Source organism: Lolium rigidum, chromosome 1, assembly GCF_022539505.1.
Source record: "Lolium rigidum isolate FL_2022 chromosome 1, APGP_CSIRO_Lrig_0.1, whole genome shotgun sequence".
NCBI classification, from domain to species: domain Eukaryota; kingdom Viridiplantae; phylum Streptophyta; class Magnoliopsida; order Poales; family Poaceae; genus Lolium; species Lolium rigidum.
In genome coordinates, this window is record NC_061508.1 from 271,163,558 (window position 1) to 271,184,678 (window position 21,121).

General features: G+C 42.0%; 1 protein-coding gene across 1 annotated transcript; it reads right to left on the reverse strand.

Annotated features, from left to right (window-relative positions):
- Positions 1-11,066: 11,066 nt before the first annotated feature.
- On the reverse strand, positions 11,067-16,888 carry LOC124694253 (serine/threonine-protein phosphatase PP2A-1 catalytic subunit). Its single transcript, XM_047227264.1, has 6 exons — positions 16,633-16,888; positions 14,438-14,552; positions 13,204-13,312; positions 13,023-13,100; positions 12,053-12,244; positions 11,067-11,518 (listed from the first exon to the last, which is right to left on the reverse strand). The coding sequence occupies exons 1-6, from the start codon at positions 16,883-16,885 to the stop codon at positions 11,345-11,347; spliced, it is 921 nt and encodes a 306-aa protein (XP_047083220.1). The 5' UTR covers positions 16,886-16,888; the 3' UTR covers positions 11,067-11,344.
- Between the last annotated feature and the right edge of the window lie 4,233 nt (positions 16,889-21,121).

Below are 21,121 nucleotides of genomic sequence, written 5' to 3' on the forward strand. Positions count from 1 at the left end.
ATCAAGGTTTGGCTTCCTAAGGATCTCTCATTAAATGGTTTCTCACTTCCATGATCAAGCATTGTCTAGATTAACTAAACATAATATCTCCCTTATAGTTTCTTGAGTGGACATGATTATGGTTGTCTCAATTATCTTGAGTATAACACCATGGTTTGAGCTTTCTCATTTAAGAATAGTTATTCTAGGGTGTATGGTGTACTCCTAATATTTATTTAGATTACTGATCCAAAGATTCAATTGTCTATCTTAGTTGGTTTATTCCACTCCTTATTTCACTAAGTCATGGATATAGTCTTATTCCACTTGGTATTTGGTGATCTCACCACTTCAAGGTGAAATGGTTTACCTAATACTTTAGTTCAAAGTTTAACATTGATTCTTAAATAGATAAAGCTAGAATTAGTATGATTGGTCTCTCTCTCATTTGGGAAGGACTTGAATAATACTCTAGGGTTCCTCTTGAAGATGATAATTTGAATACTTGGATGTATATCCAAGGTTTAGCTCAAGGTTTGTTATTGCTTCTTTAATTATTGATATAGAACTCTCACCTCTCTAGGTTTGATGTATAGTAACATGGAATAGAGAAGGATAATATTTCTAGAGTTGATCTCCTTATTATGTTCCCAAGATTGAAATAGAATAAATACCATGAGGTTCATGGTAGGATCATGGATTAGTTTAAGACATGGAAAAGATAAGTCAAGAATGGTTTCTCCAATTATTGTTACTTGATTTCCAATTAAATGGATGTTCATATGTTATGGCAAGGATTACCATGTTGTGATTTTTTTATAAGATCAAGCAATTGATCATTGAGTAAAGTGTTGTCTGTGTTGATTATTAGTTCCATTTGATCTAACCCCTTAGATCAAATCATCTCTACCCGAAACAAGGTTTTAGCAAAGTCACATTGGGGTTTATAGCGCTTGACTTGATGAGCTACTTCAATTCCACCAAGGTCAAGTGAAACTTCGATATCTTGTGACTGTTTTACTTTAAAGCGCGAAAATTCCCCAGATTTTCTATGCATGAATGCAATGCACACATCTGTTTCCTCAAATTTTGTAACCCCATTACCTGGGATATTACAGGTAAACTACTCACACATCAATCCGGAGACGATCATGGCGATGAAGAGACCTCCGGGAGATGATTCCCCTCTCTGGCAGGGTGCCGGAGGCGATCTCCTGAATCCCCCGAGATGGGATTGGCGGCGGCGGCGTCTCTGGAAGGTTTTCCGTATCGTGGCTCTCGCATCGGGGGTTTCGCGATGGAGGCTTTAAGTAGGCGGAAGGGCGGAGTCGGGAGAGTCACGGGGCCCCACACGCTAGGGCCGCGCGGGCCCCCTCTAGGCCGCGCCGCCCTAGTGTGGCGGCGCCCCGTGGCCCCACTTCGTCTCCCCTACGGTCTTCTGGAAGCTTCGTGGAAAAATAGGCCCCTGGGCGTTAATTTCGTCCAATTCCGAGAATATTTCCTTTGTAGCATTTCTGAAACCAAAAACAGCAGAAAACAGCAACTGGCTCTTCGGCATCTCGTCAATAGGTTAGTGCCGGAAAATGCATAAATATGACATATAATGTGTATAAAACATGTGAGTATCATCATAAAAGTAGCATGGAACATAAGAAATTATAGATATGTTTGGGACGTATCAGAGGCTCTGGCCAAGTTGATACTTGTAACTCCAAGAGGGAGTATTTATGCTCGATTGTGGGTTCATGCCTCCATTAAATCTGGGACAGTGACAGAAAGTTCTAAGGTTGTGGATGTGCTGTTGCTACTAGGGATAAAACATCGATGCTTTGTCTAAGGATATTTGTGTTGATTACATTACGCACCATACTTAATGCAATTGTCCGTTGCTTGCAACTTAATACCGAAAGGGGTTCGGATGATAACCCGAAAGTGGACTATTTAGGCATAGATGCATGTCTGGATGGCGGTCTATGTACTTTGTCGTAATGCCCCGATTAAATCTCATAGTACTCATCATGATATTTGTATGTGCATTGTTATGCCTTCTTTATTTGTCAATTGCCCAACCGTAATTTGTTCACCCAACATGCTATTTATCTTATGGGAGAGACACCACTAGTGAACCGTGGACCCCGGTCCTATTCTTTACATCTGAAATACAATCTCATCGCAATACTTGTTCTTTATCGTTCTTCGCAAACAATCATCATCTTCCACACAATACGGTTAATCCTTTGTTCACAAGCAAGCCGGTGAGATTGACAACCTCACCGTTACGTTGGGGCAAAGTACTTTGGTTGTGTTGTGCAGGTTCCACGTTGGCGCCGGAATCCTCGGTGTTGCGCCGCACTACACTTCGCCGCCATCAACCTTCAACGTGCTTCTTGGCTCCTCCCGGTTCGATAAACCTTGGTTTCTTTCCGAGGGAAAACTTGCTACTGTCTCGCATCACACCTTCCTCTTGGGGTTCCCAACGGACGTGTGTTAACTGCACGCATCAAGCACTTTTTCTGGCGCCGTTGCCGGGGAGATCAAGACACGCTGCAAGGGGAGTCTCCATTTCCAATCTCTTTACTTTGTTTTTGTCTTGCTTTACTTTATTTACTACTTTGTTTGCTGCACTAACACAAAACACACAAAAAATAGTTGCTAGCTTTACTTTATTTACTATCTTGTTTGCGTTCTCCATATCAAAAACACAAAAAAATTAGTTACTTGCATTTACTTTATCTAGTTTGCTTTATTTACTATTGCTAAAATGAATACTCCTGAAAACACTAAGTTGTGTGACTTCACAAACACTAATAATAATGATTTCCTATGCACACCTATTGCTCCACTCGCTACTACAGCAGAATTCTTTGAAATTAAACCTGCTTTACTGAATCTTGTTATGAGAGAGCAATTTTCTGGTGTTAGTTCTGATGATGTTGCTGCCCATCTTAATAATTTTGTTGAATTATGTAAAATGCTAAAGTATAAGGATGTAGATGGTGATATTATAAAATTAAAATTGTTTCCTTTCTCCTTAAGAGGAAGAGCTAAAGATTGGTTGCTATCTCTGCCTAGAAATAGTATTGATTCATGGACTAAATGTAAGGATGCTTTTATTGGTAGATATTATCCTCCCGCTAAAATTATATCTTTGAGAAGTAGCATAATGAATTTTAAGCAATTGGATAATGAACATGTTGCTCAAGCATGGGAAAGAATGAAATCTTTGGTAAAGAATTGCCCATGGACTGACTACTTGGATGATCATCCAAACCTTCTATGCAGGATTGAATTTTTCTTCACGGAACCTATTGGATTCAGCTGCTGGAGGTACCTTTATGTCCATCACTTTGGGGGCGGCAACAAAGCTTCTTGATGATATGATGGTCAATTACTCTGAATGGCACACGGAAAGAGCTCCACAAGGTAAGAAGGTAAATTCTGTTGAAGAAACCTCCTCCTTGAGTGATAAGATTGATGTGATTATGTCTATGCTTGTGAATGGTAGATCTAATGTTGATCCTAATAATGTTCCTTTAGCTTCATTGGTTGCTCAAGAAGAAAATGTTGATGTGAACTTCATTAAAAATAATAATTTCAACAACAATGCTTATAGGAATAATTCTGGTAACAACTATAGGCCATATCCTTCTGCTAATGGTAATGGTTATTCTTATGGGAATTCTTACAACAATAATAGGAGTGTACCCCCTGGTCTTGAAGCCATTCTTAAAGAATTTATTAGTACACAAACTGCTTTTAACAAATCTATTGAGGAAAAACTTGATAAAATTGATATCCTTGCTTCTAAGGTTGATAAACTTGCCTCTGATGTTGATCTTTTAAAATTGAAAGTCATGCCTAATAAGGATAATGATAATAAGATTGTTACTATAGCAAATTCCATCCAAGTTAGAATTAATGAGAATATAAGATTGATGGCTGAATTGCATGCTAGGTGGGAAAGAGAAGAAAACGAAAAACTTGCGGAAGAGAATAATGTAGCTAAAGTTTGGACTATTACCACCACTAGTAATGATAATGATTCACATGTTGCTAAACCTCCTACTATTAATGGTAAAATAATTGGTGTTGGCAATGTTTCTACTCCTAGTGCAAAGCGTGCAAAATTGCCTGAAACTGCTAAAACTGTTGAAATTGTTTGCGATAAAACTGCTGAAATTTTTCAAAATATTGGGGACAATGATCCCATTGCTGTAGATCATAATGGTTTAGATTTTGATGATTGTCACATCTCTGAAGTTATAAAGTTCTTACAAAAACTTGCTAAAAGTCCCAATGCTAGTGCTATAAATTTGGCCTTTACAAAACATATTACAAATGCTCTCATAAAAGCTAGAGAAGAGAAACTAAAACTTGAAACTTCTATTCCTAGGAAGTTAGAAGATGGTTGGGAGCCCATCATTAAGATGAGGGTCAATGATTTTGATTGTAATGCTTTATGTGATCTTGGTGCAAGTATCTCTGTTATGCCTAAAAAAATCTATGATATGCTTGACTTGCCACCATTGAAAAATTGTTATTTGGATGTTAATATTGCTGATAATGCTATAAAAAAACCTTTGGGGAGGATTGATAATGTTCGTATTATGGTTAACAATAACCTTGTTCCCGTTGATTTTGTTGTCTTGGATATTGAATGCAATGCATCTTGTCCCATTATTTTGGGAAGACCTTTTCTTCGAACTGTTGGTGCTACTATTGATATGAAGGAAGGTAATATTAAATATTAATTTCCTCTCAAGAAAGGTATGGAACACTTCCCTAGAAAGAAAATGAAGTTACCTTATGACTCTATTATTAGAACAAATTATGATGTCGATGCTTCATCTCTTGATAATACTTGATTCACACTTTCTGCGCCTAGCTGAAAGGCGTTAAAGAAAAGCGCTTATGGGAGACAACCCTTTATTTTACTTCTACACTTTGTTTTATATTTGAGTCTTGGAAGTTGTTACTACTGTAGCAACCTCTCCTTATCTTTATTTTATTGCATTGTTGTGCCAAGTAAAGTCTTTGATAGTAAAGTCAATACTAGATTTGGATTACTGCGCAGAAACAGATTTCTTGTTGTCACGAATTTGGGCAGGGTTCTCTGCAGGTAACTCAGAAAAATCTGCCAATTTACGTGCGTGATCCTCAGATATGTACGCAACTTTCATTCAATTTGAGCATTTTCATCTGAGCAAGTTAAGTGCCCCTGGAAAATTCGTCTTTACGGACCGTTTGTTTTGACAGATTCTGCCTTTTATTTCGCATTGCCTGTTTTGCTATGTTTGATGGATTTCTTTGTTCCATTAACTTTCAGTAGCTTTGTGCAATATCCAGAAGTGTTAAGAATGATTATGTCACCTCTGAATGTATGAATTTTCAATTATGCAATAACCCTCTAATGAGTTTGTTTCGAGTTTGGTGTGGAGGAAGTTTTCAAGGGTCAAGAGAGGAGGATGATACAATATGATCAAGAAGAGTGAAAAGTCTAAGCTTGGGGATGCCCCCGTGGTTCATCCCTGCATATTTTAAGAAGACTCAAGCATCTAAGCTTGGGGATGCCCAAGGCATCCCCTTCTTCATCGACAACTTATCAAGTCACCTCTAGTGAAACTATATTTTTATTCCGTCACATTTTATGTGCTTTACTTGGAGCGTCTATTTGTTTTTGTTTTTGTTTTTGTTTGAATAAGATCGGACCCTAGCATTCTTTGTTTGGGAGAGAGACACGCTCCGTTGTTTCGTATGAATACATGTGTTCTTAGCTTTATCTTTAATGTTCATTGCGAAAGTTGGACTATTTCATTCATTGTTATATGGTTGGAAACGGAAAATGCCGCATGTGGTAAATGGTATAATGTCTTGAATAATGTGATACTTGGCAATTGCTGTGCTCATATAGATCATGTTTAAGCTCTTGCATCATGTACCTTGTACCTATTAATGAATAACTACATAGAGCTTGTTAAAATTTGGTTTGCATGATAGATCTCTAGAGTCTAGATATTTTCTGGTTAAGGTGTTTGAACAACAAGGAGACGATGTAAAGTCTTATAATGCTTACAATATGTTCATATGTGAGCTTTGCTGCACCTTTTATACTTGAGTTTGCTTCAAACAACCTTGCTAGCCCAGACCTTGTATTGAGAGGAATTCTTCTCGTGCATCCAAATCCTTGAGCCAAATACTATGCCATTTGTGTCCACCATACCTACCTACCACATGGTATTTCTCCGCCATTCCAAAGTACATTACTTGAGTGCTACCTTTAAATTTCTATTCTTTGCCTTTACAATATATAGCTCATGGGACAAATAGCCTTAAAAACTATTGTGGTGAAGAATATGTACTTATGTGTCTTATTTCTTAATAAGTTGCTTGTTGAGCGGTAACCATGTTTCTGGGGACGCCATCAACTTTTACCTTTGTTGAATATCATGTGAGTTGCTATGCATGTTCGTCTTGTCTCGAAGTAAGGGCGATTTTCATGATCAAATGGTTTGAGTATGCATAATGTTAGAGAAGAACATTGGGCCGCTAACTAAAGCCATGATTCATGGTGGAAGTTTCAGTTTGGACAATTAATCCTCAATCTCTTATGAGAAAATTAACTGTTGTTGAATGCTTAAGCATTAAAAGAGGAGTCCATTATCTGTTATCTATGTTGTCCCGGTATGGGTGTCTAAGTTGAGAATGATCAAAAACGAGAAATCCAATGCGAACCTTCTCCTTAGACCCTTGTACAGGCGGCATAGAGGTACCCCTTTGTGACACTTGGTTGAAACATATGCTATGCAATGATAATCCGTGTTAATCCAAGCTAATTAGGACAAGGTGCGAGCACTATTAGTATACTATGCATGAGGCTTGCAACTTATAAGATATCTTATACATAACACATATGCTTTATTACTACCGTTGACAAAATTGTTTCTATGTTTTCAAAATGAAAAGCTCTAGCACAAAAATAGTAATCCATGCTTCCCTCTGCGAAGGGCCTATCTTCTACTTTATTGTTGAGTCAGTTTACCTACTTCTTTCTATCTTAGAAGCAAACACTTGTGTAAACTGTGTGCATTGATTCTTACATGTTTACCTATTGCACTTGTTATATTACTTTGTGTTGACAATTATCCATAAGATAAACATGTTGAAGTTGAAAGCAACCGCTGAAACTTATATCTTCCTTTGTGTTGTTTCAAAGCTTTCTACTAAGAATTTATTGCTTATGAGTTAACTGTTATGCAAGTCTTATTGATGCTTGTCTTGAAAGTACTATTCATGAAAAGTCTTTGCTATATGATTCACTTGTTTACTCATTATCTTCATCATTGCTTCCAATCGCTGCATTCATCTCATGTGCTTTACAATAGTATTGATCAAGATTATGATAGCATGTCACTTCGAAATTATCTTTGTTATCGTTTACCTACTCGAGGGCGAGTAGGAACTAAGCTTGGGGATGCTTGATACGTCCCAAACGTATCTATAATTTCTTATGTTCCATGCTACTTTTATGATGATACTCACATGTTTTATACACATTATATGTCATTATTATGCATTTTCCGGCACTAACCTATTGACGAGATGCCGAAGAGCCGATTGCTTGTTTTCTGCCTGTTTTTGGTTTCAGAAATCCTAGTAAGGAAATATTCTCCGAATTGGACGAAATCAACGCCCAGGGTCCTATTTTTCCACGAAGCTTCCAGAAGACCGAAAGGATCAAGAAGTGGGGCCACGAGGCGAAGACACGCCAGGGCGGCGCAGCCTCGGCCCTGGTCGCGCGGCCTTGTTGTGTGGGTCCCTCGTGGCGCCCCCTGACCTACCCTTCCGCCTACATATAGTCTTCGTCTCGAAACCCCCAGTACCGAGAGCCACGATACGGAAAACCTTCCAGAGACGCAGCCACCGCCAATCCCATCTCGGGGGATTCAGGAGATCGCCTCCGGCACCCTGCCGGAGAGGGGAATCATCTCCCGGAGGTCTCTTCATCGCCATGATCGCCTCCGGATCGATGTGTGAGTAGTTCATCCCTGGACTATGGGTCCATAGCAGTAGCTAGATGGTCGTCTTCTCCTCATTGTGTTATCATGTTAGATCTTGTGAGCTGCCTATCATGATCAAGATCATCTATTTGTAATCCTACATGTTGTGTTTGTTGGGATCCGATGAATATTGAATACTATGTCAAGTTGATTATCAATCTATCATATATGTTGTTTATGTTCTTGCATGCTCTCCGTTGCTAGTAGAGGCTCTGGCCAAGTTGATACTTGTAACTCCAAGAGGGAGTATTTATGCTCGATAGTGGGTTCATGCCTCCATTAAATCGGGACAAGTGACGAAAAGTTCTAAGGTTGTGGATGTGCTGTTGCTACTAGGGATAAAACATCGATGCTTTGTCTAAGGATATTTGTGTTGATTACATTACGCACCATACTTAATGCAATTGTCTGTTGCTTGCAACTTAATACCGGAAGGGGTTCGGATGATAACCTGAAAGTGGACTATTTAGGCATAGATGCATGCTGGATGGCGGTCTATGTACTTTGTCGTAATGCCCTGATTAAATCTCATAGTACTCATCATGATATTTGTATGTGCATTGTTATGCCTTCTTTATTTGTCAATTGCCCAACCGTAATTTGTTCACCCAACATGCTATTTATCTTATGGGAGAGACACCACTAGTGAACCTGTGGACCCCGGTCCTATTCTTTAAATCTGAAATACAATCTACCGCAATACTTGTTCTTTAACTGTTCTTCGCAAACAATCATCATCTTCCACACAATACGGTTAATCCTTTGTTCACAGCAAGCCGGTGAGATTGACAACCTCACTGTTACGTTGGGGCAAAGTACTTTGGTTGTGTTGTGCAGGTTCCACGTTGGCGCCGGAATCCCTGGTGTTGCGCCGCACTACGCTTCGCCGCCATCAACCTTCAACGTGCTTCTTGGCTCCTCCTGGTTCGATAAACCTTGGTTTCTTTCTGAGGGAAAACTTGCTACTTTCTGCATCACACCTTCCTCTTGAGGTTCCCAACAGACGTGTGTTAACTGCACGCATCAAGCAGCTTAGAGCAGGGTACCGGACAATGGCAAATTGTGCTTGAAGCACACCAAATGTCCGCTCAACATCCTTCTTGCAAGCCTCCTGTCGCGTAGCAAAGTGGGAATTCTTCAGACCTGATGGATTCGAGATTGTTTTGACAAAAGTGGCCCATTTTGGATATATACCATCGGCTAGATAATAGCCTTTGGTATATTCGTGGCCATTGATCTCATAGTTGCATGGTGGAGCATGCCCTTCCACTAGTCCGTCGAACACCGGAGACCGCCGCAACACGTTGATGTCATTGTGTGATCCCGCCATGCCAAAGAAAGAATGCCAAATCCACAGGTCATAATCTGCCACAGACTTCAAGCACCACACCGCAATATCCATGACGGCCTTTGTATATACCTTGCCAAGCAAACGGGTAGTTCTTCCATGCCCAGGTGCATGCAATCGATGCTTCCAAGCATTCCAGAAATCCTCTGGCAGCATTTTGTGCCATGATCCTTGCAGTCTCTTCCTCAGTTGGCCCTCTCAAATAGTATTTGCCAAACTTTCCCACCACAGCTCGGCAAAACTTGTACATGCACTCAATGGCAGTAGACTCACTCATGCGAAGGTAGTCGTCCTGTCTATCGGCAGGTGCTCCGTATGCAAGCATCCTCATGGCGGCGGTGCACTTCTGAATCGACGAGAACCCGAGAACGCTTACAGCGTCGAGCTTGAGCTTGAAGTAGGGGTCGAACTCTCGAACGCCGTGGAGGATATTCATGAACAGCCCCTTGCTCATTCTGTACCGGCGCCGAAAATTGTCGGCATGTGTTGCCTCGTCGGCGAAGTAGTCGTTGTGCAGCATGGCATGCCCCTCCATCCTCTCGCCGGGCTTCGACTTCCTTCTTCCCGGCCTTGATCCTCCGCGACGCGGCCTCTTCCTCTTCTCCGCCTCGGCGTCAAGCATGTCCCTGGAGGGACGCGATGATCAGCAAATGCTCCCGCAGGTCGTCGTCGAAGGCTTGCTCGTCCTCCGGCAGCAGGGCAACCATCTCATCGTCGTTGTCCATGGCTAAAGCAAAATCAATGGTTAAAATTGCGCCGAGGCGGACGACGCAACAAACAGCGGCCAATCGCGCCTACCCGGCAAGTCGTCGAGCACCTTCACGTGCGCGGAGGTGGGGCGGATTTGACGGCGTGTTCGGGACGCGCGCTGGCGACGCGGCGGCGGCGGCACGACCGGCGGGAGCCCCGGCCCGCGACAACGGTGCCGACTCTCGGCAGAGATCGGACGCCCAAACGGCCGGGAAATCCAGCGGCGGCGGTGGGGTGGGAGGCGCGGGAAGGAAGGAGCGACGAGAAAAGAGGCGCGAAACAACGGTTTATGCAAATAGTCGCCGACATGTGGGAGCCCGCCTCGCTTTTCGTTGTGTCCGGCGTCCCCGGTGCATCCCCTGTGGGACGGGGACGGTCGGGGCGCCGGACACCGTATCGGGCCGCGCCGGACAAAAATGGGCTTTGGGGGACGCGGCTGGATCGCATTTTTGATCCGGCGCGCCCCAAATCCCTTTGGGAGACGCGGCTGAAGATGCTCTGATGTAGCAGGAGGTGGAGGCAGCGGTTCTTTTCTTTGAGGCGGCGGCAGCTTCGGAAAAGATACTAGTATGTACCACGAAGTCAGTTTAACTTGATCACATATCACAGAAGTTTAACTTTGACCAAAGCTAAGATATGGGGTAATTGTAAACTAAAGGCGCTGCTCTCTGTTCAGCTGATTGTCGAGTGTCAATACTTGATTTTACTACAGGAAAAATCTTCGTGTACTAAAAGAAACTTGAATGGTTCGAGGAATTTGTAATGCAGTATAGATTTGGCATGCATATTTCGTCATACCAGAGTAGGAGAAGAACATAAACAGGAAATTGCGCTCGGAAGATCTCCCACAGTACATAGAAGACAGCAAAACGTGCCAGACATTAGCTCGAGAATTCAGATTGTCCAGGCAATCTTTTGAAGAGAGCAGAAAATATGTTGCGAGACGATTCTATTGCAGCTTCTCTTCTCTGTCTCGGAAATAATACAAAATGGAGATACAAAAAGAAAATACCAATGCAATGTACTTTTAACATGTCCTATGAGGTCCTGAGAAGCGGCAACCAAAATCTCCAAACAAAAGAATGAGAGGGGGTACACAACTCGGCTCAAGGAAACCCATTTTCTAAGGACATAGATCTACAGATCCAGGAACTGCTGCGGGCAAGTGGAGCACCCGCGGCAATCGAGTTAAAAAAGAGCAGCACCACAATTACAAAAAGTAGTCAGGAGTCTTGCGCGTTGTGTCCGGCTCAATTTGCCGTGGTGCTGGATCGAATTGGAGGAAGTTCTGATCCATGTTCTCCCCTATTTCGAGAATCGCGGCCATGTTACCACAGCGGTAACAGTAGTTTGGCGCACTGAAAACTGTGACAACGTTCTTCTCCTGCATGAAAATCAAAATAAAGCAAATTAACTATTCAAGTTCCTGCAAGGAACTTATCCAAACAGACTCTCAAATACCAGACATGGTATGGGAAATTTTATGTGCATGTTCTTGTGTCAAAAATGCAAGGACAACTAAAAGCTTCGTAATGCTTCTGAGATCAGCAAGCAACTATATACCAGACATCAAATCAAGTTTAGTGCTGCTCTTCACATGATTGTTTCATACAATATGTGACTACATAAACAATTAGTAGTTGCCATTTTAATCCAGATGGACCGGATCCTTTGCATGTCATTAAATCTCCAGATAAACAATTAGTAGCTACCATGTTAATGGTATCAGTTATCAGCTACCATGATTGTGTCATACAAAAATCAAATCTTTGAAAAAATGGCACCGATATTAATGATTAGGACAATATCAGTTACAGTTCAATGAGAAGGGGCAACAGAGATTTTGAAAACGAAACATAAACTTTGTAAAAAGAGTATGGTGCGGAAATTAGTGAAATCAAATACAACGGATACCAACCTGGGCCCAATTAAACCCTTCCATCACAAGTTGATGGGCCCTTGAAATAAGGCTAAGTCCATTTGTATGGTTGAACTGTTGTGCAATATCTTGTCCAAATGTGTACCCTGCTCCTCTTGGCGAAATCCCCCATCCGCATCGGTCATCTGGGTCAGACCACAATAGATCACACATGGGACCTTCATGCGGGACCTACAGCCATTGTTTAGCAAAATATTAATTAAGAGTTGACCAAATTGCAGAATACAGGACACGTGTTCTGCACACCAGAATAATTCATTAATTCTTAAACCCAAAGGTGTGCCATAAGGTCGACTTCATGCATTGTAAGATCAACAATCGATACATGCAAAACTGTCTAGCAACCTGCAAACATATTGCAGGTTTCAATTCTTAGGTCACGTTTTTTTCTGAAACTGAACTAGCAAACAATATCCACAAAGGACTGGAAAACAGTGAAACACGGTTAAGCCTCAGACCACATAACTGCAACTAGTTGAGAACTTACAGAAGTTCTTAAATCCAGAAATTTCGAGTTTACTTTAATTTTTAGTCGATTTCCCATAGTACACACACTGCATCTTGGTGAAATATCCAATTACATCACAAATAAGCCATGTGTTGCATCTTCTTATACCAAACATTGCTAATATTTGCTCGGGATACATATAGCACACTGATGAAAAATAATCATATCAGATGAAGGTTTCTGGATGCCATATATGCAAGATAAACTGTGAAATAGAAAAGAGAAGCTGCACATGCTCTCCTTTTCTCAATCCTGACGATCGACTGTGATCTCTACATATTGCTTCAAAAGTCTAAGACAGATGGTTCTGTTAAAGAGCTATCATTACCTTCCAGGAAAGGCAAACATTGTCTATCAAGTAGTTTTAAATCAACAAACTGCATGTATAAAATGATCCAAAATTAGGCACTAGCTCAAAGTTCATGGTAAAATGTTGTGTACCTCTTGTATGCGATCAAGAGAACGAATATTGTCCAATGTATCCAATGATGGAGAGAGACCACCATGGAGGCAAAATACCTACAAAATGGAATTTCCTCTTTTACCAGGCGTACATCAAAAGGGAAGGAATTCTATGTCCATATTAACAGAGCAAACCGACCACTTGGTGAAAAGAATAGACCTGATTTTCTATAAGAGCTGTGAGAGGCAAATAATCAAACAAATCCGTGAAGTACTTCCAAACGTTTGCATTTCCATACTTCCGCAAGCATTCATCGTAGAAGCCATACCTGCAACCAAAAACTCGGTGTCAAGAAACTCCCTGACTCGGCAGGTGTTGGCAGGAGTGCTTGCATTATAGGAAATAGCGAGATGCAGCCTAACACATCATCTAGAGCTTAAACTATCATATAACTGCTAGTTCTTGGAATAACAATTTCAGACCAAAGCCAGCCATCACCTCATGGAGTAAATCAGCATAAAAGATGACTTACATTTCATAAGTCAGTGAGATCTAGGGAGAGAGCAAAGGGAACGTTTATTGCTACATCTGAACTTCCAAATGGGCCATTTACCATTGAATGAGATCTGGGGAGCAAGCAGCCACAACAAATGATTTCTTCATCTTTTAGGGTTTTAGTCACAAAATTGCCATGGGCATGGCCCTAAGGTGCACCTAAACATGCACATCTCATCCATCTAAATCTCATGCAACAAACCTAAATCAGAGTTAACAAGTGAAAACCAAACAAGGTTTAAATGCATAATACTTACACAACTTACTATATTCAAATTAAAGTATATAGCGGATCAGATAGAAAATATAATTCCTCCATTTCAAAATAGGTGGTGTATTTTATTTTGTTATGACAAGCCTTTGACAAACAATTACTCTATAAGAATATATCCTATGTGCTAAAATTTGAAGTCCTAATATTCATATTAACTTGCTTCTGGTTATGATTTTGTATCATGTATATTACATAATAGTAGCATAATCGTTGGTCAAAGGCTTGCCAACAATATTTAAGTACTATCATGTTTGTGCTCAAGGACAAAAGAAAGAGATCCTGGTTTAGACAGGAATCTTGAATAAATAGCCAAGTTACTTAAAAGTAAAGATAGCCAAAATGTTTTACTGGGCTGGGTACTGAGAAAAAGTAAAGTCACAGCCAGGAGATAACAAAATAGCATATGGATTAATCTTCCAACAGTGGATAATTGTTAGTGCCTTTTGACCACAGAGTATGCTCATGTCTGGAGACAATCAATTTTCAACTCAGTTGTTTAAACAGAATTACAATATAATGTCCATATGCCTTGCAGTAATTGTGCAATATAGAAGTACTATGCTGAAAAAACTTGGTATAGGCAACTGCAGTAAGATATTTTTGGTTCGAAGAATAGAAACTCACACTTGAGTGATTTGTCTGCTCTCGTGGTTTCCTCTCAATATTGTAATTCTGTCTCTATAACGAACTTTGAGAGCCACTAATAATGAAACAGTCTCCACTGAATAGTATCCACGGTCTGCAGTAGATGGCAATAAAGTCAATCCATTTATAACACAGAGCCAAACGAACACAATCCATATAAAGATATTAATCAAATTATTGACAGAAACAAAAGCTCAGCCCACTCAATAACTTAACAGATACTATAGAATTTCTGCCAAAAGTTCAGTAAGCGAAAACTTCTAAGTAAGGGGTTCGCTAAGTGGTGTCTTATTTTTTTGACTCATGGTTGTGCTGCGGGCCTACAGTGCATACAAACTTAATACTCCCTCTGATCGACAAGAATTGTGGAATGGAAGGAGTACATCACAAGCATGCGCTGTAGACACCATGATTTTGAAGGTGGTATGTCACCGAAAACCTGCACTAACTATTTCAGTCACTTAGAAAGCAGTAAAGCAGGGCAAGGCTATGCCTTAGGAATCCTGGAACAGAGCAATCAGCAAACAATTACAAGAGAGAAGGAAAACATGAGATGGGTCACCTATTCCGCTATTCGAACATTACCTAACACCCCCATCGCCCAAAAGCACATTTAATAGCCCATCTGCTCTTGCGACCTAATTCCCACAACCACTCCAGTCTCCCTCACCACAGCCACCACACCCATTATCTCCTTCCTCACAACAAGAGCTATCATCACACGACCCTACCTTCTCCCTCATAACCCCTCCTGCCTCCCTCACCACAGCAGGGTCACCGCTGGATGCTCTCCTGGGAATGCAGGGAGGCGACGGGATCGTAGTTTATCACACCGAAGAGCCACAACCAGCGCGGCGACAGAAAATTCTCCGACCGCCATTGCTAGATGACTAAGGCGAGGGCGGACGCCTTACCATCTCGGGGAGCATTAGCGCTGAAGCGGCACGTAGGGGACACGTTGAGAACCATGGTAGACGGAAGCATGCTGAGGTCAGTTCTGACTGCTTTACACGCAGCCAACCAATATTGTAGCATAACGACGAATAAAGGTCCCTATTTGTCGGTTCATAAGTAGAGAACAAAGCTATGCAAGCCATCTAAATTTGAAGTTCAAATTTCCCGGGCAGCCTTGAACTTGTTAAAGAAGGCAACCAAGACCATAACTACAATAACGCACTGTTACTGCAAAGGAAAAATCACTCCAAGGCTTCAACGCTATCCATCCGTGACCATGAACAAAAGGGCTGTACGCTAGAGAGGAAGTCATGATTACAACAAATTCTGACTAGGTTAACATATCCGATCCAAACCAGCATCTAACCATTCAATCAACGGAAGAAAACCTAACACCAGCAATACTAAAATAAGAAAACGGGCATGATGAGCATAAACAATCTATCCGCCAGCTCATTACCTCTGGCAAGAGGATCTAGCTAATTCGCACCCGCAGCCTCAATACCCTCCATTATTAATCAGATCAAACGACCTCGCCGAACCCTCTTGGGGAGCAAATGGGCAGGTGCATCGGGAAAGCACCGACGTAGCCGCCCATGAGCAGGCGCCGACGTGCAGATTAGTTACGTGAACGCTTCACACACAGCGAACCAATACGATAGCAGGATACGGATAACGACGAATAGAGGCCCCAATTTGTCGGTTCATAGGTGCAGAACAAAGCTACGCAAAGCCGTCCGAATTCAAAGCTCGATTTTCCCGGGCAGCCTTTGAACTTGTTAAAAGGGGCAACCAAGACCATCACAACAATTCTATAAACGCACGGTTGCTACAGGAGGGCAAGAACTTGGAGGCTTCGAGGATGTCCGTTGGTGCCCATGAGGAGAAGGACCATATATAGGCTCGGGTATATGCTTGAGAGGAAGCCATGCTTGCAATAAATTCAGACTGGATCAACAACGTATCCAATCGAACATACAGTAAATGAGCATTTAATCAACAGGAGAAAACCTAACATCATCACGGAACAATCCAACCAATATTATAAGGAACGAGCAGCCATAAATAAATAAATAAGAAAGAAAACGGACATGACTAGCATATAATCAACCTATTATATTATCCGCGAGCTCAAATCTCGCAGACGGGGCATGATCTACCGAATCCTCGACCAGATCGAACGGCCTGGCTGAGCGAGAGAAGCAAGTGGACGAACGTACCGACGTAGTCTCCCATGAAGAGGTAGTTGGTGTCGGGCGTGTCGCCCCCGATGCGGAATAGCTCGATGAGGTCGTAGAACTGGCCGTGGATGTCGCCGCAGACGGTGACGGGGCAGCGCACGGGCTGCACGTTCCACTCCTCCATGAGGATGGCCTTGGCCTGGTCGCAGAGCGCCTTGACCTCGGCGTCCGGCAGGTACTTGCAGTCCCGCAGCTGCGAGATCTGCCGGTCCAGATCCGAGTGCGACGGCATCGCCGCTTCCGCGGAGCTTCCCTCCGCCGCAGCAGAAGCCTCAGAACCAGGGTCTCGCCGGCGGGGCCGCGGGGCGTCCGGCGGGATCGGCGGAGGAGATGGGGATGTGGGCGGAGGAGGAGGACGCGCTCATGCCTCCATTTTTTCCCCTCTGTGCGCTCGCGCGTTGTGGTAGGAGGAGGGAGGATTTTTTTTTTTTTTCGCTTGCCTTTCCTCGCTGTCGGTATTTGTTTTGGGTTTGGCTTGGTGATTTGGTCATGCTGGGAATATTTTTTATTTTTTAGGGGAGGAAAGCGTACTTTCCAGGTGTAGAGAGGTTAGATTAGATTAGGGAATGATGAGAGGATGTTCCGTGGACGGGATAGTCTGTGGCCCGCGTGTGTCTGCCTATCTGTACCGCATTCCGGCATGGGCCATGGGCTGCGTTTGTAACAAAAAGGTGGTACACAAATTAGTGTTGGAATAACTGTATTTTATGCAAAATTAGTACGTACGTAATTTGCAGTACTTTTAGTTATGCTGAAAGCCTGTCGCGACACCTCACACGCCATGATTTTTTGCACGTGCGACGATATAATTGCAGTAGTAGTAGTTTGAACTATGTTCAACGCTATGCATCCAAGCCGCCACAAGCCCAAAATTTTGACCTACGAAATTCTAGGGCGTGCTAAGGTGGTCAAAGGGCTGACTTTTTTTAAAAGGTCATCGATTCGGACACATAACAACGGCTTGGTGCGCAAACCACTTGTAAGTATGTGGTGCAAGCATGACGGGTTCTCGATTTGCTTATTGATCAAGTTCATTATTTTTATTTTATTTTATTTTGTGAAGTTTGATCAATCTGTTGAAAATCTTCGAAAGTACACAGAAATGCTTAAAAGTAATAAAAATTACACATCGTTCTTTGGATCACCTTGCGACGACTACAATCACTAGCAAAAGCCGAATGTGCACCCCGTCCTCGCAACGGGTGTATATTTAGATATTATAGGTTTTAACTAGGAAGTTTGTCGTGGCGGCGCGCCCTGCCCTTGGCTGCTAGATTGTTTGCTATCATATTTTATAAGTACTACAATGTATGGGTTATCTGAAGTAATGCAAAAGTTTTGGGTAGAAGTACTCATCGAAAAACCTGAAAGTGGTATTATAGCACCATGGTTCAAGTTTTTTTTTCTAGCACACATAGGTATCGCTTAAAGTGATACCCCCGTAAAGAAAGCATGAACGATATATCCTGCCTTAATAGGGATCTTTATTGCAGGGAGAAGAAGCATAATTGGAAGGGTCAAACTTCTTGATACGTCTCCGACGTATCGATAATTTTTTTTGTTCCATGCCACATTATTGATGATATCTACATGTTTTATGCACACTTTATGTCATATTCGTGCATTTTCTGGAACTAACCTATTAACAAGATGCCGAAGTGCCGATTCGTTGTTTTCTGCTGTTTTTGGTTTCGAAATCCTAGTAACGAAATATTCTCGGAATTGGACGAAATCAACGCCTAGGGTCCTATTTTGCCACGAACCTTCCAGAAGACCGAAGAGGAGACGAAGTGGGGCCACGAGGCGGCCACACCCTAGGGCGGCGCGGCCCAAGCCCTGGCCGCGCCGACCTATAGTGTGGGGCCCTCGTGTGGCCCCCTGACCTGCCCTTCCGCCTACTTAAAGCCTCCGTCGCGAAACCCCTGTACCGAGAGCCACGATACGGAAAACCTTCCAGAGACGCTGCCGCCGCCAATCCCATCTCGGGGGATTCAGGAGATCGCCTCCGGCACCTCGCCGGAGAGGGGAATCATCTCCCGGAGGACTCTACGCCGCCATGGTCGCCTCCGGAGTGATGTGTGAGTAGTCTACCCCTGGACTATGGGTCCATAGCAGTAGCTAGATGGTTGTCTTCTCCCCATTGTGCTTAATTGTCGGGTCTTGTGAGCTGCCTAACATGATCAAGATCATCTATCTGTAATTCTATATGTTGCGTTTGTTGGGATCCGATGAATAGAGAATACTTGTTATGTTGATTATCAAAGTTATGTCTATGTGTTGTTTATGATCTTGCATGCTCTCCATTACTAGTAGATGCTCTGGCCAAGTAGATGCTTGTAACTCCAAGAGGGAGTATTTATGCTCGATAGTAGGTTCATGTCTCCGTGAATGCGGGGAGTGACAGAAACCTCTAAGATTATGGATGTGCTGTTGCCACTAGGGATAAAACATTGGTGCTATGTTCAAGGATGTAGTCACTGATTACATTACGCGCAATACTTAATGCAATTGTCTGTTGTTAACAACTTAATACTAGAGGGGGTTCGGATGATAACCTGAAGGTGGACTTTTTAGGCATAGATGCATGCTGGATAGCGGTCTATGTACTTTGTCGTAATGCCCAATTAAATCTCACTATACTCATCATAATATGTATGTGCATGGTCATGCCCTCTCTATTTGTCAATTGCCCAACTGTAATTTGTTCACCCAACATGCTGTTTATCTTATGGGAGAGACACCTCTAGTGAACTGTGGACCCCGGTCCTATTCTTTACATCGCATACAATCTACTGCAATACTTGTTTTACTGTTTTCTGCAAACAATCATCTTCCACACAATACGGTTAATCCTTTGTTACAGCAAGCCGGTGAGATTGACAACCTCATTGTTTCGTTGGGGCAAAGTACTTTGGTTGTGTTGTGCAGGTTCCACGTTGGCGCCGGAATCTCTGGTGTTGCGCCGCACTACATCCCGCCGCCATCAACCTTCAACGTGCTTCTTGACTCCTACTGGTTCGATTAAACCTTGGTTTCTTGCGAGGGAAACTTGCCGCTGTGCGCATCACACCTTCCTCTTGGGGTTCCCAACGGACGTGTCAACTACACGCATCAAGCAAATTTCTGGCGCCGTTGCCGGGGAGATCAAGACACGCTGCAAGGGGAGTCTCCACTTCCCAACCTCTTTACTTTGTTTTTGTCTTGCTTAGTTTTATTTACTACTTTGTTTGCTGCACTAAATCAAAATATAAAAAATTTAGTTGCTAGTTTTACTTTATTTGCTATCTTGTTTGCTATATCAAAAACACAAAAAAAAATAGTTACTTGCATTTACTTTATCTAGTTTGCTTTATTTACTACTGCTAAAATGGCCACCCCTGAAAATACTAAGTTGTGTGACTTCACAACCACAAATAATAATGATTTCTTATGCACACCTATTGCTCCACCTGCTACTACAGCAGAATTCTTTGAAATTAAACCTGCTTTACTAAATCTTGTTATGCGAGAGCAATTTTCTGGTGTTAGTTCTGATAATGCTGCTGCCCATCTCAATAATTTTGTTGAATTGTGTGAAATGCAAAAATATAAGGATGTAGATGGTGATATTATTAAATTGAAATTGTTTCCTTTCTCATTAAGAGGAAGTGCTAAAGATTGGTTGCTATCTCTGCCTAAGAATAGTATTGATTCATGGACTAAATGCAAGGATGCTTTTATTGGTAGATATTATCCCCCTGCTAAAATTATATCTTTGAGGAGTAGCATAATGAATTTTAAACAATTAGATACTGAACATGTTGCACAAGCCCGGGAAAGAATGAAATCTCTCGGTTAAAAATTGCCCAACCCATGGACTGACTACTTGGATGATCATCCAAACCTTCTATGCAGGACTAAATTTTTCTTCGCGGAATTTATTGGATTCAGCTGCTGGAGGTACCTTTATGTCCATCACTTTGGGGGCGGCAACAAAGCTTCTTGATAATATGATGATCAATTACTCTGAATGGCACACGGAAAGAGCTCCACAAGGTAAGAAGGTAAATTCTGTCGAAGAAACCTCTTCCTTGAGTGATAAGATTGATGCTATTATGTCTATGCTTGTGAATGATAGGATTAATGTTGATCCTAATAATATTCCGTTAGCTTCATTGGTTGCCCAAGAAGAACATGTTGATGTAAACTTCATTAAAAATAATAATTTCAACAACAATGCTTATCGGAACAATTCTAGTAATAACTATAGGCCATATCCTTATAATAATGGTAACAGTTATGCTAATTCTTATGAGAATTCTTACAATAATAATAGGAACACACCCCCTGGACTTGAAGCTATGCTTAAAGAATTTATTAGTACACAAACTGCCTTTAACAAATCTGTTGAGGAAAAACTCAATAAAATTGTTATTCTCGCTTCTAAGGTTGATAGTCTTGCCTCTGATGTTGATCTTTTGAAATCGAA

What these genes read in the sequence shown, in the direction of transcription:
- LOC124694253 (XM_047227264.1), bottom strand. Translation starts at nt 16,885, where the DNA reads ATGCCGTCGCACTCGGATCTGGACCGGCAGATCTCGCAGCTGCGGGAC. An exon ending in CAGCTCTTATAGAAAATCAG is followed by an intron (nt 13,101 to 13,203) that starts GTCTATTCTTTT and finishes TCCATTTTGTAG; the next exon opens with GTATTTTGCCTCCATGGTGG. An exon ending in CTCTTGATCGCATACAAGAG is followed by an intron (nt 12,245 to 13,022) that starts GTACACAACATT and finishes CAATGGCTGTAG; the next exon opens with GTCCCGCATGAAGGTCCCAT.